This window comes from Grammomys surdaster, unplaced genomic scaffold (genome assembly GCF_004785775.1).
Source record: "Grammomys surdaster isolate TR1022 unplaced genomic scaffold, NIH_TR_1.0 126313, whole genome shotgun sequence".
Taxonomy (NCBI): Eukaryota; Metazoa; Chordata; class Mammalia; order Rodentia; family Muridae; genus Grammomys; species Grammomys surdaster.
In genome coordinates, this window is record NW_021621113.1 from 8,271,333 (window position 1) to 8,288,883 (window position 17,551).

The 17,551-nt window shown below is 48.1% G+C and overlaps 1 protein-coding gene across 1 annotated transcript; it reads right to left on the reverse strand.

Moving 5' to 3' along the window:
- Positions 1 to 5,837: 5,837 nt before the first annotated feature.
- Positions 5,838 to 15,943, reverse strand: Ncmap (non-compact myelin associated protein). Its single transcript, XM_028759971.1, has 5 exons — positions 15,880 to 15,943; positions 14,207 to 14,391; positions 10,870 to 10,952; positions 7,554 to 7,638; positions 5,838 to 6,585 (listed from the first exon to the last, which is right to left on the reverse strand). Exons 3-5 carry the CDS (start codon positions 10,943 to 10,945, stop codon positions 6,444 to 6,446), a joined length of 303 nt encoding a protein of 100 aa, XP_028615804.1. The 5' UTR covers positions 10,946 to 10,952; positions 14,207 to 14,391; positions 15,880 to 15,943; the 3' UTR covers positions 5,838 to 6,443.
- Between the last annotated feature and the right edge of the window lie 1,608 nt (positions 15,944 to 17,551).

Below are 17,551 nucleotides of genomic sequence, written 5' to 3' on the forward strand. Positions count from 1 at the left end.
CTAGGCTGTGCTGGATGCCCCAGTGAGATCCTCAGACGGCACCTCAAAGTGCCTTCCACCACACACAGATTTGCTCTGTGTGTCTCAACCGAGAGAGAATTCTAGAAGATTTCAGGCCATGGCTGTTTTACTCTGGTGTTGATTTGCACCCAGGAAACTGAGTAAGAAAGTAAGAAGCAGCAGGAGAGTGAGCGTCCTCCAGCTCCCAGGGTTCACTCTGCTTTTCTTTCTGCTGTCTTTGCTGTGACACATACAATTTCTCTCCAAGTTACAAATGCACTCGCTCCATTCCTCTGAGGTGACACCACGGTAGATTAGGGAGAGCAAGCTGTGTTGAGCTGGCTAGAGATTTCCTGTATGGAGAACAGGAACACGCACAGACACACAGACACACAGACATACAGACACACACATGTACACACAGACACACACACATACATACACAGACACACAGATACACCACACACACACACACACACAAGGCAGGCTGGGATGGTAGGGAGGGGCCCTGGGTTCACTGCATAGAAAGGAAGCCTGGCGGTGCGGATTTGCAGGCCTGTAATCCTAGCACATTGAGGTAGAGGCAGGAGGATCTGAAATTCAAAGTCATCCTCAGCCTCATTGTCTTAAACTTAAAAAAAAGAAAAAGTGTCTGGGAGAAGTCTCAGTGGGTAAATCGAGCTTGTGACTCGGGCACAAGGTCCCGTGCTCAGATGCACAGCACCCAGGTCAAAAGCTGAGCTTGGCAGCTCACACTTGGAAGCTCAGCACTGGAGGAGGATGGAGACAAGAGGCTTTCTGGAGCCTACAGGCCACCAGCCTCGCCAAAAGAAAGATGGGCTCTAGACAGTGAGAGATCCTGCCTCAAAGAGGACAGAGAATGTCAACTGTCCCATGTCAGAACAGTTGGCCTCTGTGAATAACCCGGTGGGTGCACATACTTGCACACAGGTATATGTATAGACATGGAAGAAGAAAGAACAGAAAAATATCATGACTGTCCTGGGGGTCAGTCTTGACTTTTGTAATGACACATGTCCACATCAGACCTTTTGTTTCCAGATAACACATATAAGAGATTTTATGTCATTGGCTACTGGAGATGATGATGACGAATGACGAGGATGATTTTATCTGAAGCAGTGTCCTCCCCAGGGAGGCCTCCGCTTGTGGTAGTCCTTCTCCCTCTGACTCTGGAGCTCCGGGATGGCAGGCGTTTCCCACCATGCCCAGCTTGAATTAATTTATCCAATTGGTTTAGCACATGGAAATCAGTCACCCTGTGGCACTGAGGAGGTTTTCCTCTGCAGGTAGTCCTCTGACCTCTGCGGGCCACAGAGACCCTAAGCCTTCAAAGTCTCCCTGATTGCATATAGAGGCGTCTCTGTTTTTTGTTTTTAAAAGCAAGACACGGGACAGCAAATGACTTATGGTTTTGTCTGTAAAAGTCTTTCAAATCAATACCAAAAGAAGAAGAACTAAATAAAAGAGTGGATTGAAAACCTGAACGGTAATTTTACAAGAATGGAACTCAAAGTGGCCACCAAACAAATGGGGGAGGCCACAGTAGTTATGAGGGAATTCAAGTCAAAGCCACGGTGAGAGGTCACTGCACACACATCAGATGACTAAAAAGTCGATGTTCTCAAAGCAGCCGGTGCTATGAAGCATACAGGGAACTAGAACTATTTAATGTATTTTGTTATCCTTATCTTATGAATCTTTTTACATTTATTTTTACTTTATGTGCATTGGTGTTTTGTCTGCATGTATGTCTGTGTTAGGGTGTTGGGTCCCCTGCAACTAGAGTTACAGACAGTTGTGAGCTGCCATGTGGTTGTGGGGGAATTGAACCCGGTTCCTCTGGAAGAGCAGCTAATATTCTTAATCACTGAGCCATTTCTCAGCCTCTGAGACTTGTGTAGTTTAGCCTGGCCTCAAACTTGCCAGTTGAAGATGACCTTGAACTTCTGAGCCACCTGCCACCACTTCAAAATGTCGGGATCGCAGGTTGCACCACCACACTGGGTTTCACACGGTGCTGGAGATGGAACCCTGGGCTTCATGCACGCCAGGCAAACACTCTGCTAAGTGAGCTATATCCCCAGCCAACAACCTGTATCCTCCTGCCTCAGCTTCCTGAGTGCTAGAATGGCCGGGGTGTAGTGCATATCTAGTTCAGACGGAAACTGGAGAAGGTCAGAGAGACTGCTGGGTACATGTGGCCAGTGGTGTGTCTGGCACATGGTGGGAACAGAGTTTATGGCAAATATCACTGCTGCTGACTTGAGGTTTCTGCCTCCCACAACCCCAGTGGTTCCAGGTTCTTGACATCTCAGAGCCTTTGGTGTTTAGCTTCAGGCTACAAAAATTCATACTGTCACATGTGAATAACTCAGCAAGTTTTCTACCTCATAGAAACATCTAGCGGTGGCTCAGTATATAGCCCAGGCTAGCCTTGAACTTGCAATCTTTCTGTATCAGACTCTTAGTTCTGGGACTCATAACATGGGACATCACACCCAGCTCGACAAGTTTTTTAAAAAGGCATTTGTTTTTCATTTGTTTGCTTGCTTTTTAAAAGATTTATTAAACTTTGTGTACATTGGTGTTCTGCCTGCAGGTCTGCAAGGGTGTTGGATCCCCTGGAACTGGAGTTACAAACAGTCGTGAGCTGCCATGGGGGTGCTGAGAATTGAACTCAGGTCCTCTGGGAGAGCAGACTCTTAAGCGCTCAGCCATCTCTCCAGCCTGTTTGTTTGAGACAGGATTTCTCTGTGTAGCCCTGGCCTTGAACCCACAGAGATCTGCCGGCCTCTACTGGGATTAAAGTCGTGCACCACCAGTGCTGGGCAGAAAAGGCGTTTGTTAACACTAGATGTAATTGAAATGAATAACACATACTGGATTTAAACCTTGTTTTAAAAATTTATGCGTTTAATATCTTTCATTCTTGGGAGGCAGAGGCAGGCGGATTTCTGAGTTCGAGGCTAGCCTGGTCTACAGAGTGAGTTCCAGGACAGCCAAGACTGCACAGAGAAACCCTGTCTCGAAAAACCAATAAATAAATAAATAAATAAATAAATAAATAAATAAAATATATCTTTCATTGATTTCCATGGCCACTGTCCGGGTGGGAGATGCAAGAAAACGGGGCCATGCCATCCCCTGGTGAAACTGGGGGCCCTTCCCTCCTGTACTGAGGAGCCCCCTCGACTTGTACAGAGCCACAATGGGAGCCTTCCTGGGTCAGCTTCATTACTGAGAAGCTGAACACTAAAGTCTCACTTGCCCCACCCTGACTGTCCTCCCCACCTCTCCCCCACCCTGACTGTCCTCCCCACCTCTCCCCTTCTCCATTCCCAAGCATTAATTAGCAAGGGAAGCCCTCTGTGGGCAGGAGAGGTCAGCTTTAAGGCTGGAACGTTTGCGCTGATTTTTTTTTTTTTATGGTACTTGGAGTGGAGGGAGGGCCTTGAGAAGCTGTGTCTCCAGGGGCTTTGCTTATTTGTTTTTGTTTTGCTTTTGAAAGCAGAAAATGTTCAGGGAAGCATCGTATGTTAGATCTGGTCCAGGGCCTAAGCAGGAAGCAGGTGAAGCGGGACACTTGGAGCACAGGTAGGTTGAGGAACACCATCTTGGCTGTGGTCATGACAGTCAACAGGAGGCCACCAGAGTGGCCTTTCTCCCACTTTCAGCTAGGAAGCCAGATCCCTGTTTCCACACAGGACAGGGACAAGACTGCTTTGCTCTGCATCCATTCCCAGAGGAGTGGACATCTTTTGGGAAGGGTGGGAAGAAGACACAATGGGAAGAAGTCCCTGCCAAACTGGGACCGACACTACTTTGAGCCTTGTCCCTACCTCACCAGGCACGTGACTCCCGGCAGGTTCTTCCTCTTTGTGAACTGCAACTTCTCAGCTGAGAGTGGAAAGAAAGATAACCTCCAGGCTCGTGGAGAGAATGAAATTCTGAGATAACTTAGTAGATGCCCTCCGCATGCCCGGAGGGTGATGGGTATTTAACTCAGAAGGGAAAGATGGTCAAGCAACAAGATGAGAATGTCCTAGTATTTTTCCACAGCTACTCAAAGGAGGCTTCTTTTGTTTGTTTGTCCAGAGACGATTTCATGTAGCCCAGGGTGATCCTGTTTGTCCAGAGAGGGTTTCATGTAGCCCAGGGTGATCCTGAGTTTTCTGTGTAGCCAAGGATGACCTTAAACTCTTGACCCTCCTGTGTATAGCTCTGTCTACCTCTAAGTGCTGGGGTTATAAGCAGGAACCACCATGCCCAGGCTGAATCACCTAAGTATTTTTAGCTCTATGTGTGTGTGGTGGTGCACACCTTTAAGCTCAGCACTTAGGAACTAGCAGCAGGAGGAACTCTGTTGATTCAAAGCCATCCTGGTCTACAGAGTTTCAGGACAGTCAGGGCTACATAGTAAGACCCTGTTGTTTCCCTAAAACCCACAAAACAGTTGTGTGTTTGTGTGTGTTGTATGTGTGTGTGGCATATGCTCCCTTAGGAGCATGTGCACCCATATACCCAGAGGCCAGACAACAGCGTCCGATAGCCTGCTCTCTTGTTCCTTGTCTCACACTTTAGAGACAGGCTTTCTTACTGATGCTGAAGTTAGGCTGTCACTACATATAGCTTTTTAGTTACATGGACTTTGAACTCAGTCCTTATGTGTACAGCAAGCACCCTTAGCCGCTGAGCCATCTCCCTAGGGCCCAAAGCAGCCTTCTAAAAAAAAATTAGTTAAATTTAATTTGTCTGTATGTAGAGATGAGAGAATAACTTACAGGAGCCTGTTCTGTCCTTCCACCATGTGGGTCTTAAGGATACCAACCAGAGCTCCCAGGGTCTAAACCACCAGCCTGGGAGCACTTAGGGAGGGACCCATGGCTCCAGCTATATATGCAAGGGAGGATGGTCCTGTCAGGTATAGGTGGGAGAGGAGATCTTTGGTCCCATGAAGGCTGGACACTGAGTGTGGGAGAATTTGAGGGTGGGGAGGTGGGAGTGGGGGGGTAGGTGGGGGTACATCCTCATAGAAGCAGGAGGAAGGGGGATGGGATGGGGGTTCCTGGGGGGAGGGAATGGGGTAAGGGGAGAACATCTGAAATATAAATAAAATATCCAATAAAAATAAAAATAAATAAATAAATAAATAAATAAATAAATAAATAAGGATGGACCCTAGGTTGTCAGGCTTGGCTGCACGTGCCTACTAAGTCATTTGGTGAGCCCCTGGATCACTTTTTCAAGGTCAATCAGGAAGTAGAGCTTGAATGTAAATCTTAATCCTAAAATGTTTGTCCTGGTTTGTGGATTGTCTTCTGGCCCAGGGTCAGGAGTCATCGGTCACAGAGAGTCAGCTGGCTATGCTGTGCTTTGTCTCTGCAAGATGACAAGGAAGCATACAGGAAATACAAGATTTAATGGGTTCAAAATACTTGTCCCCAGAGGCAAGAGGACTGCCAGGAAAGCTTAGCATCCAAATAAAGGGAGCCAGAAAATGAGGGGGTCAGGGTAGTCCACCTGGGGCAGCAGAAAGAGTCCAGAGCAGCTACCACACAGCCCAGGCCCACAGGCAATACAACAATTCTTATCCTAGAGCTAGCCTCTGCTTCTCATCCTTGATCTACCCTCTGCTCATCCTAGAGCTAACTTCTGTTTCTCATCCTAGAGGTCGCCTCTGCTCCTCAGGGTACCTCTTCCTTCTGACTACTAATGAAGTAGATGGTTTGAAGAATACTGTTTATTCTGTATTGTTTTAAAGAACCATCTCTGTATGTGGCCAAAGCTGGTCTTGTAATCACAGTGTTCCTGCTTCTACTGAGTGCCGCAATGACAGGCACAGGCCACCAAGTCCAGCCTCTTGTACCCTTTGTTAAAGGGGGAGAACGCTGATTGGCTATTATGAGCTGCCGAGTGGCCATCTAGTACTGGGTCAGTTAGACGTTACCAAGTTGGTTTTGTGGTTAGTTCGAGTTAGTTTCCCTGCACCTTGCTATGGGATTGAGAAAGTTGTGAACATGTCCTTAAGCTGAGATGCTCCCAGTGGCTCCCTGGGTGACACACTTATTAACACTCCCTGATTCCTGAGGACAAGACTCAGATGTCTGTCTGTCTGTCTGTTTGTCTGTCTAGCTGTAGCATGTGTGGGGTGAGACCCAGACTCACACACTAGTCTCCCCAGCACAGTGCTTCTCGTCAGATAACAAAAGAATGTCCACAGAGCTTTGGTTGAGTGGCAGCAGGGACACGGACATAGCTGGGGTGGCCAGTGCACAGGTGAGGATGGCTTCAAGCTGCAGGGGCTGTACAAAAGGTGCCTCAGTTTATCCAACCAGAAAGAACTCGGTGAAGCTGCCAGCAGAATGGGCTTTCAGGCCATAAAAGCTCTTTGCAGAGGCAGGGATGACACCAAGGCAGGGTCACCGAGTCTCCACGTGGACATCAGCAGGGTCGAAGGTCACAGTAGCAGGATGCTGGCTGCCATTGCTGTTTGGATCCAAGGCAGGAGGGACAGGTGGCTTCGGGCTCTTGGGCTCCAGCTCCCGCCTGGTCCTCATTCTCCTGTAACGAGACAGTGAAGAATGGGCTCTGTGACGATGGCTCATCATGAGATCACACTGTTCAGATGCCCCTGTTACAATTGGGAAGGACCTTCAACATTAGCCTGGCTCACTGTGGGATGGTCTGTTTAAATTAAACTGCTAAACTTCAATCTGTCCCTGACAATGAATGGGATCTGAGCATGGCCGCATTTGAGGTTAAGGGAAGCCATTCGAGGTCTGTAGCGTGATTACATGTGCTAAGTGTTTTGCTGGGAGCATTTAAGGACATCTTATGTAACTGAGAAGAGAACTGACTTAAAATGTCTACAATCCCAGGACATTCAAGGCTGAGGCAGGAACATCAAGATTTTGAGGCCAGCCTGGGCTACATAGGAAAATGCTATCTCAAACAAACTGGCAAACTGTATATTCTATTTTCATTCTACATACCATAAAATTCAGTAGTTAACAATAATGAGTTCTGATGTGATATTTCACCCACTGATACATTCTAATTCCTTAGGAAACACTGGAATTCAACACCATTTCCTTGTTTCCAATAGGTTCACATGGTAGCACCCCCCCAGAGGCTTTAAAAATAACACTTAATGCTACTATTGTTGTTGGCTTTGAGACAGGGTCTTATGTAGCCCAGGCTGGCCTCAGATTCATCCTGTACACTTCTGGTCCTCCTGCCTTTATCTCCTGAGTGCCACCATACTTGATTTATATAGTACTGGGAATCAATCCCAGGCCTTCATGTATACTAAACAAGCACCCCACTCACCAAACCACATCCCCAGCCCCTGTGATTACATGTTATGGTGAGAATATTTTCTTTGAAACCGCACGGCTTGGGTTTGAGCCTCAGCTCTGACAAGGTCTGGAGGGCAGGGCTACGCATGGCAGGTGAGCTAACACTCTACATGCGGAATGGGTAAGATGTGGGGGGGGGAGGGGAACCGGACAGTTCTGGGCATCCCCTACCTGTTGTACATCTTCAGCAGGATCAGTACCAAAGTGACAATGATGATGACAACCACCACGATGGCAGCCACAATGGCTCCAGAACCTGAAGAGAAGAGGAAACCGAAGTGGGGAGAAGCCCTTGGCAGATACATAGGGTGTCCTCTGACCTCTGTGTGTGTGTTGGTGCACACTTATGCCAGCATGGACACGTATGTGCACACACACACACACACACACACACAAACACACACATTCTAAAAAAGGTTAATGAATTCAAATACAAATTAAGAGCGAACAGAGATGGTAAAGACACAAGCTGACACGCAGACTGGGGGCCCCCAGTGCACAACTGGGATGCTGGCTTCCATACAAGTGTCCACCTTACTCTCACAGAGTAATGGTCTGCTCCCCGGCTATTGGACTGATGACTGATTATTGGCCCTGATCTAATCAGATTTAGCCATTGAATTTATAGTTTGATGGCACTATTGTCAGGTGACAGAAACTGTACGAGGTGACAGAAGGGCCTGGTAGGAGGAAATGGGCACTAGAGGCCCTTGAAGGTCACCTTCTCATGTTTCTGTCTATCCATCTCTGTGGCCCAGCGTCATGAGTGGGCAGCTCACTATGCCTCCTCTGCCCAACGCTATCTCAGCTCAGGCCCACAGCGGAGGAGCCAAGCCGCCAGGACTGAGACCTGAGCCCACACAAACGTTTCTTTAAGTTGATTTCTTTTTCAGGCATTTTGTTAGATCAGTAAGAAATGGAGTTTCATGTATCCCAGGATGGCCTTGTTAAGAAGCCAGTGACCGTGAACTCCTGATTCTCCTCCTCTGTCTCTGAAGGCCTGGGATTTGCAGATATGTGCCACAGTGCCTGCCTACCTCCTCCTGTCAGCACAGATCTGAGCTTCTATAGAACAGATCAGGAAACCGTCCTTCCCTCTTTTTGATAATGTGCAATTAATGTGATTTTTTTAGATTTTTTTTTTTTCCAGACAGGGTTTCTCTGTGTAGCCTTGGCTGTCCTGGAACTCACTCTGTAGACCAGGCTGGCCTCGAACTCAGAAATCCACCTGCCTCTGCCTCCCAAGTGCTGGGATTAAAGGCGTGCGCCACCACCACCTGGCCGTATTATCACTTTCATCTCTCCAAGTGTTTACATATTCTCCGTGGTTCCAATGGCTGCACGTTACCCTGTTTTGGCGGTACCATGATTTGTTCATCAAGTTCCCACTGAGATTGTTTATGTCTTCCATCTGACACACACAAGGCTAGTATGCAAGTCCTGTAGCTCACCATGTCAGAGGCTAATCTCAATGCGCTTTCAATGGCAGACTCCCATCTCAGGCCCAAGAACAACATCCTTGTCAGAGTTTTGAAAACCTCAAGAACCATAAATACATCCATGCTTTAAGCCAGTCTGCCACATCAAAGGGGATTTCATATTTAGGGAATAGCTAATCCTCAATATTGAAAGGCTGTTTGAAAATGTCTGTTAACAAACTTATCAACATGCTAAGTGGTTTAATAAGGTATTGTAGACTAGCCCATAAAATACTCTGGAATGCTTTCACTGATGATTTTGGAAAACTACAAATGACTCAGGAACACTTAAGACCATCTCAGGCATGGAGAATAGAATACAACATTACAAAACACTAACATACTTGAATACAAACATATGGTTCAGCTAAAGAAACCAGATACGGAACCAGAGAGATGGCTCAGTGGTTAAAAGCACAGGCTGCTCTTGCCGAGGACCCAGGTTCCATTCCCAGCAGCCATACTGTCTGTAACTCTCGTTCCTGGGTATCTCACGCCCTCTTCTGGCCTCCACAGGCACTACACGCACTGTGCACTTACATGCAGTGAACACTCATGCATATAAAAAGAAGCCAAATACAAAAGAACACATATGGCTCTCATTCCAATCATACAAAACTCAAAACCGTATATAACTAATCAGTATTGGGGGGGGGGTGGGCTCCTTTAGGGAACAGGATCTTGGAGTCACTGGTATCCTGGTGTTACAGTGAGTGCACTTTCTGAAAAGTTACCTCATGGGACCTCAGTTGGAGAGTTACCTCCATCAGTTAGCCTGTGGACCCGTGCCTGCAGGGTCATCTTCCTGAATAGTGATTGATGTGAAAGGTCCTGGGTTGTATCAGAAAGCGGGCTGAGCAAGCCATGAAAGCAAGGCAGTAAGCAGCACTCCTCCACGGCCTCTGCTTCAGCTCCTGCCTCCAGGTTCCTGTCTCGGGTTCCCGTGATGATGGACAGTAAACTGTAAGCTAAAATAAAGTCTTTGCTCCCCAAGTAGCTCTTAGTCATGGCGTGCATTACAGCAATAGAGACAGAAACTAACATCCAGGGTCTCAGACGGCTCAGGTTGATCTCAAACTTACGTAGCTGAAGATAACCTTGAACTCCCAACCTTCCTCCTTCCACAATCACCAGTGCTGGGAATTGAACCCAGGCCTTCATGCCTGCTAGGCAAGCCCTCTACCAACTGAGCTACATTCTGGAAGAGCTGTTGTCAGCTTTTCTTGTCCCAAGAACCTCTGGTCTTCAGTAAACATTTTCCAGAACTAACCCAGTCCCATCTTCAATCATTTGCCCCTTAAGAAGTAGGCAGGATATTTGCCTTTAAAAGAATAGTATGTGAACTGTACAGTGATATCACATGCCTTTAATGCCAGCACTCTGGAGGCACAGGCAGGTCATCTCTGAGTTTGAGGCCAGCCTGGTCTACAGAGTTAGGTTCAGAACAGCCAGGGCTACACAGAGAAACCCTTAAAAACTCAGAAAGGGGGGCAGGCAGCAATTGCATCTGAGCAGTTACTCTTTAATGCTGCTGTTCATCATCTTCAAGGCAGGATCTCTCTCTGCGTGACCCAGTCTGACCTTTGAACTCCCAGAGATCCCCCTGCCTCTGCCTCCCCAGTGTTGGAATTAAAGGTGTGCACTGCCAAACTTAGCAAGCAGTTAGCTTTTCAAGGAGACCCATTTCAATATCTTGAAAGATTGAAACTTCCATCCCTTCCTGGACTCCAGGATTTGTTGGAGACGATCAGGAGCAGCAGCCCGTTGACAAGGTACCTGCCATGGCGCTTGGTGTGCTTATGTGCGTTTCTACAGGAACCACGCCCTTCCCGGGGCCCACTTATACCCTCACATCAGCCTCCCGCAGGGCCTTCATGGGTATCCTCTGTCTCACAGGTGAGGGAACTGAGGCCCAGGACAACGCAGCCGTGCACAGGGTTGGCAAGTGATGGGACCAGGAAGCTGACCCCACAACTGGCCCTGGCCACCTCCCACCATGTCCACCTTACTCTTATACAGAGCGTCCTCTCCCCTGGTCATGTTCAGTGAGTAGACAGCGTCTCCCAACGTGGTGGCTGTGGTCATCTCGACCCTGTTGAGAGCAAAGGAGAACTTCTGCTTAGAACTTGGGTTGGTCTGACCATGTCTGTACAAAGCGTTTGCTCGTTGCCTGGATGATTCTAGAATTCTCACACACACACTTTCTTTTGGCAGCAAGTAAAAATGAGGCCCATTCCTAAAAACTATGTGTATGAAAACAGTATCCCAGAATTACGAGGAACTTCTGTCCCTCCCTTCTTCCTTCCCTTCCGTCTCATCTGACAGGGTCTCACATAGCCCAGGCAGGATCCTAACTCCGCCTATAGCTGAGGATGGCCTTGAGTTCTACCTCCTAGTGCTGGGATCACAGATGGGCACCACCATGCTCAGCAAGAAACTGGGAACTTAGTTTTTCTTTAAAAAAAAAAAATTTTTTTTTTGTTTTGTTTTTCGAGACAGGGTTTCTCTGTAAAGCCCAGGCTGTCCTGGAACTCACTCAGTAGACCAGGCTGGCCTCAAACTCAGAAATCCACCTGCATCTGCCTCCCAAGTGCTGGGATTAAAGGCGTGTGCCACCACTGCCCGGCTTTTAAAATATTTTAATTTATTTAGAATAATTCTATTTTTTGGATATGAGTCCTTTTAGCTGCATGCATGTATTTATGTGTATGTATGGTGCAGGTTGCAGTCAGAAGCAAGCACAAGACCTTTTGGGACTGAATTTACAGATGGCTATGAACTGCCCTGTGGATTCTGGGAATAGAACCCAGGTCTTCCGGGAGAGCAGCCAGTGCTCTTAATCACTCAGCCATCCCTCCAGCCCTAGAACTTGTTTTTTTCAAAGCACTGTGAATTTATTACACTCCCCCTAGGTCACCACTAGGAAGACAGACCCAACCCAGTAAGGTCAGGGTAGGTTGGGAGGTGCATGGTTAGATGTCTCTCCACCAGGAGGGAATGCCAGGATCAACCGAGGACGCCTCAGAAGCAGGCTGGTGTTCTAAATGGTTGTTTTGAATGACAGGGGTCAGGAAAAGAAGGGAAATAAGTAAAATTTCACTTCACTGTTTTACAGCCTGAGGATCTAGCTCAGTAGAGAATGGTTTTAGTATGTGAAGCTCTGGGCTCTATTCCCATATGTCTCTATAGATCTATATAAATCTAACTCTAGATAGATATAGATAGACAGATATAGAGATATATCTATATAAAGACAGATATAGACAGTTATATAGCTATCTTGATATAGACAGTTATATAGAGGTAGATATGCAGGGATAGATACAGACAGAGTTATACAGATGACACATGCCAGCTCCACTGGATGGCTGAGACAAGGAACCTGCCCTCTTCTCACGTTTCTGTTCTGGCGGCCTCAGGCCTCAGCCCCCTACTCTGAAGACCAGCGGCTCTCACCCTTCCTAACACTGTGACACTTTGATACAGTTCCTCACATGGTGGTGATCCCCAACCATACAATTATTTTCATTGCTACTTCAGAACTGTAATTTGGTCGCTGCTATGAATCGTGATGTAACTCTCCGATATGCAGCATATCTGACAGGTGACACCTGCGAAAGGGGTCGAGACCCACAGGTTGAGAACCGAGGCTCTACAGGCAGTGTCCACAAGACCTTCAGCCAACATTTCCCAGTTATAATAGAAACACGGATGGGCATCTGCCTGAGACATGAGGGAGGCCATCTTCACTCAGCTGGAGGCTCTGTCGACTACCACTGTAAGAAGGCTCTTGGTGACCTGGTCCTGTTAATTTATAGAACAGGCTCGGCCTTCACCTTCTCTGCCTCACTACAAGCCTAGGGTCCTGTCTGCCACCCTGGTTCTTGTGATTTTTCAGGGCCTCCCATGACTCAGCTTCCCCTCCAGGAAACCTACAGGCCTCTACAGACCTCCCCTTGCATATCTGTCTTCTGTCCTGGCACCTGATTGCCTTAGACTGGTTAGGGTGGGCTACATGCTCCCCAGCAGGAAGAACACAGCCTCAAGCCAGCCACCCTTCCCTGAAGACTCCTGTCCAGACAGAGTTAGCAAGGTTGTTCTCTCCTTTCCCACAGCTACTGTGAGTCAGAAAGCACAGCTAGCATCCCTGTCCCTGTCTTGGCTTTGCACACTCCCTGTCACCCCTTGAAGATATAGCCATGTCTGGTTCATTTTCAGCTCTGTCTGCTTGCCCCAGATCCAGCAGCATCTCCCCTTGCCAGTGGGAGGACTGTAGTAAGGGACAGAATTCCTCCCAGCTTCTGCTTGTCTGCAAAATGAAGGGCCTGGCTGGCCCTAAGGAAGCTGAGGGGTAGGAGCGAACTGTGAACACTATTTTTTGTTTTTTTTTGTGAAGGCACTTCACGTATTCCAGGTTGGCTTCGAACCCACTATATAGCTAATGATGAGCCTGAACTGACCCTCTGGCCTCCACGACTCCAGCGCTGGGGTTGTAGGTGTGTGAATTGAACCTAGGGCTTCACGCTTGCTGGGCAAGCACTCTGCCTACTCAGTGACATCTCAAGTCTGCAAAGTGTTATTATTTGGAGTTCAGTGACCTGGGCACGGTGATAATGCCTGTAGTCCCAGTGCCGCAGAGATGCAGGCAGGAGGGTCAGGATTTCAAGGTTATCCTCAGCTACAAAGAGAGTTGAAGCTAGCCCAGGATAAGTGAGATATATCACAAAATAATACATACATACATACATACATACATACATACATACATACATACATACGGATGAGAAATCCGGACAGAGGGCTCCCTGTTCTGTTCTTGAGGAAGGACCCCTCCCTGCCTTTGCCACCACAGTCAGGTACAGGTGCTCAGATGCATTTGTCCAACACTTCTGTCTAGCTCCACCGCCTCCAATATAAGATGTCGCAGAAAACAAGGTTTCCTTTCCCACGGGTTCCCGTCAGGACCTGAGGCTCAGAGCTGCGAAGCTCACACTTGTGCTCGCTTAGCCCGAAAGCTGTAGAGCAGCGGTGTGAACCTGACTTTGCCAACTGCCACGCCTGCATTCTGCCCACCTGCCCTGAGATGCACCTGGTGGGAGCAGTGACCAGTCACCGCAGTAACACACAGATGCACACAGGCACACACATGTACACACATGCATACACACGGCCACTCCTACCCACTCCCCTATTCACACAAATACACACACATGTACATATGCACATATAAACACATATATACATGCATACACCCTCATACTCACATCATTACAAATTCATTCAAGCATACATACATGTATACACATAGATACACACACTTATAAACACACACACACACACACTGACCAGTGAGCAGCTTCCCAAGAACACAGGACACAGGCTCCTCCTCAGGTCCGGCTGGGTTCACCTCTTAGGTGCTGGGTTCCAGGTGCCGCTGGCCAGTCACTCCTCCTTCAAGAAGAACAGTGAGCAATCCCAGAGCCAATCTTGCCTCATGCCGGCAGTGAGAGCTCTCAATGGCATCTCTGTTCCTGCCACATCAGAGAAGGTGGGAGGAGGGCGGTGAACATCGATGGCCAAGGATGTGGATGTTTTCACGTGTGGGGGCCCCAGCAACTGTAGTTAACCAAGCCAGACCCAAGACGGGGGACTGAGTTACTGTGCGTGCCCATGGCCGTGGGACGTCGGGGATACTGCAAGGCTAGCTTTTGCAGACCAAGGCTAATTTCACAACTACAGTGATAAGCATGGCTCTTGGGCTTCACAGGCAGGATCCCATTTCACCCTCATCCTCATTCTGGAGAGGAGTGTGCAGCCAGTGTGCCCATTTTACAGAGGAGACATCAGAGGCACAGAGGAGACAGGAGCCTCACCTAATATAGCTATTAGCAAAAGCTATACTAGGCCATAGGCTGGGCTCTGGGACTGCACAGCCGGTCTCCATGAAGCCCCTCCCACCTCCCTTAGACTGCTTCCCAGAGAACACACACACAGAAGAGATGGCCTTCATGAGTACTGAGATTGACAGAAACCCATGAGGGCTAAGGAAGTTTCCACTCACAGAGCCAGAGTGCTTACCCTGGCCTTGACCCCAGCAGCTACGGTACCTACCCTTGACCACACTCTGAATCTACTTTCAGCCTAACTTTACTCACGGTAGCCAGCTCCACAAGGGCCGGTTGTTCCCTCTGCTTGTTAACTGGTCCTGTGTTGGGGCTGGGCTGGGAAGTGGTGGAGGTCATGACCCTTTACTTACTGACTCATCCATCCCCTTTTGACTACCCCCGGGGTCAAGTGTAAGAAGTGTTATCAGGAGGATGAATGCTGTCCCCGCCACCCCCCCAGCACCTCAATACAACATCTCCTCTCTTGCCCTCTGCCTTGCTTCCAAGCTCCTCCCTGGATAATACAAGAAAAACAAATCCCCAGCAAACAAACTCAGAAACAACCAACCGTAACCCAGAGTTACAGTAAGCTATGGAAGCCATTCATCTCCCACGGGTGGGACAGAGCCTGGTGGGTAGTCATCTTGCCTAATGCATATGAAGCGGCCTCAGGCTCAGTCTTCAACACTGTATAGACAGTGTGCACACCCAAAACATGGAAGGCTCAGAAGTTAAAGGTCATCACTGGCTACGCACCGAGTCTGAGTAAGTCTGAGTATAGCCTGGGCTACATGAGACCTTTGCTTCAAAAATTAAAAAAATAAAAATAAAAAAATAAAAATAAAAAAATAAAAATAAAAAATGAAATTGGGGCGTTTGCTGCCAAACCTGATGATCTGAGTTCAATCCCCAGGACCCACATGATTTACGAATAGAGGGGACTTATACAAGTTATCCTTTAAGGTCTACCCATGCATCCTCATGCAAACACACACATAACTAATTAATTGAAAACTAGAAATGAGATTAAAGAAAGTTCCGACTTTCCGAAATACTGGAGCTCATTGGAGCTACAGGCCAGCACTTTGTCGTTTCACCCGCTGGCTGCTCCCTTCCGCCATCTTTCCCACATACCAACTCTGTCAGGTTCAGGAGCTCGGCTTTGTGTGAGGATCCATCCCCTACTATGTCAGCAGATAGCAGCGTGGCGATTCTACCTCTCTCCAGTAGGTGGCGGTAGCAGTTAGCTGTAGGTCAGGAACTAGCCTGCTGAACCCAAGAGTCTAAGGATTTTTCTGCCCTGGAAAAGAGCAATTCTGTGGTCTCTGAAAGTTTTCTTCTCTGGGTTAAATATCTTCCATTTCAGTAATCTTTAAAGTGGGCTAGAGGGAGCTTGCAATGTTTATAATGGCTTTTATTTTCTGTTGGGGAACCCAAACTTGTGAATCTGTGACTGTTCTTGAACTTTTTACATAGAGCATGGCCTCAAATTCTCAGACATCCAAGTGCAGGGATTAAAGACTCGTGCCCTCATGCCCTCATGCCCTCATGCCTGGCTCAGAATGAGATTTTTTTTTTTTGTCCCCAACCCTTGCCTGAATTCTGTCATGACAACCTGCGCCTCCTCACCCAGTGTCTTTCACAATTCCTGTTTGTTCCAGTAGAGCTTTTCCACTGGTCTTGTGGGAATTAGATCGATGGGAATTGTAGGTGGGTGCCATGACACACACCGAGGAACCCCAACACTCGGGACATCATGAGTTGGAGACCAGCCTGCAGTGCAGAAGACTGTGTCTCAAAAAAATAAACAAAAACCAAAAACAAAGAAAAAAACCCCTAGTGGCTGGGGTGTAGCTCATTGGTATGGTGCCTCCCTGGCATGCCTCTGGGGTCATGCCCTGGCTGTAGTGTCACACGTGTAACCTAGCACTCTTGGACACAGGGCTATAGGCAGAGGTCAAGGAGACAAGGTCATGTACCTGGGGTGAGATGTCTGCCTGAAGCGGGTAGGGAGAGAGAGAGGATTCCGCTAGCCAAGAACATAATGAAACCAGTACACTCCCCACTCTCTGGACCGACAGGTGACTGATCTTCTGATGGGTTTGGTAGACGTGGTACACCGGAAACCAAGCTCCCTGGCAAGGCCAAGGAGCCAACTCCACCTGTACTTCAACACCTCCCAGTGCATCCTCATCCTCTACATCCTGTGTGAACCCGAGGAGGCAGCTGCTAGTCAGAACATGGCGGTGTCCACCGCCTTCTCCTTTACAATCAGGGAAATTGAGGACCAAGAGAGCCTTGGGACGCACACAGAGAAGTGTAGAGCAGGGTACAGCAACAGGGAAGAGAGGCAGAAAATAACCCGCTCGTGATCCACCACTAATGACCAGGCCTGTACAGAGCCCCCAACCCGTTTGTTTCTCTTTTAGTGCCCTGCTGCCGTGACAGTACTGTTCCCTTAAAGCAGAGGAGTTCCCTCTAGTCCCTTACTGAAAGCAAGATGCAGGAGAGACAGCTCAGCAGGTAAAAGTGCTTGGAGTACACACCTGACGATCCAAGTTCGATCCCCGGACTCAGAGTGGAGAGAACAGACTCCCAAAAGTCCTTCATTCTCCCTACCCTCTTCTCTCTCTCCTATGTACACACACACATACACACACACACACACTCACACACACATGTGTACACACACATCATATATACACAGAATAATGTTTCCCCCCACCCTACAGTCACGTGTGTGTGTGTGTGTGTGTGTGTATGTGTAGGACAGAGGTTAGCCTTGGATGTCAGTCCTCGAATGCCA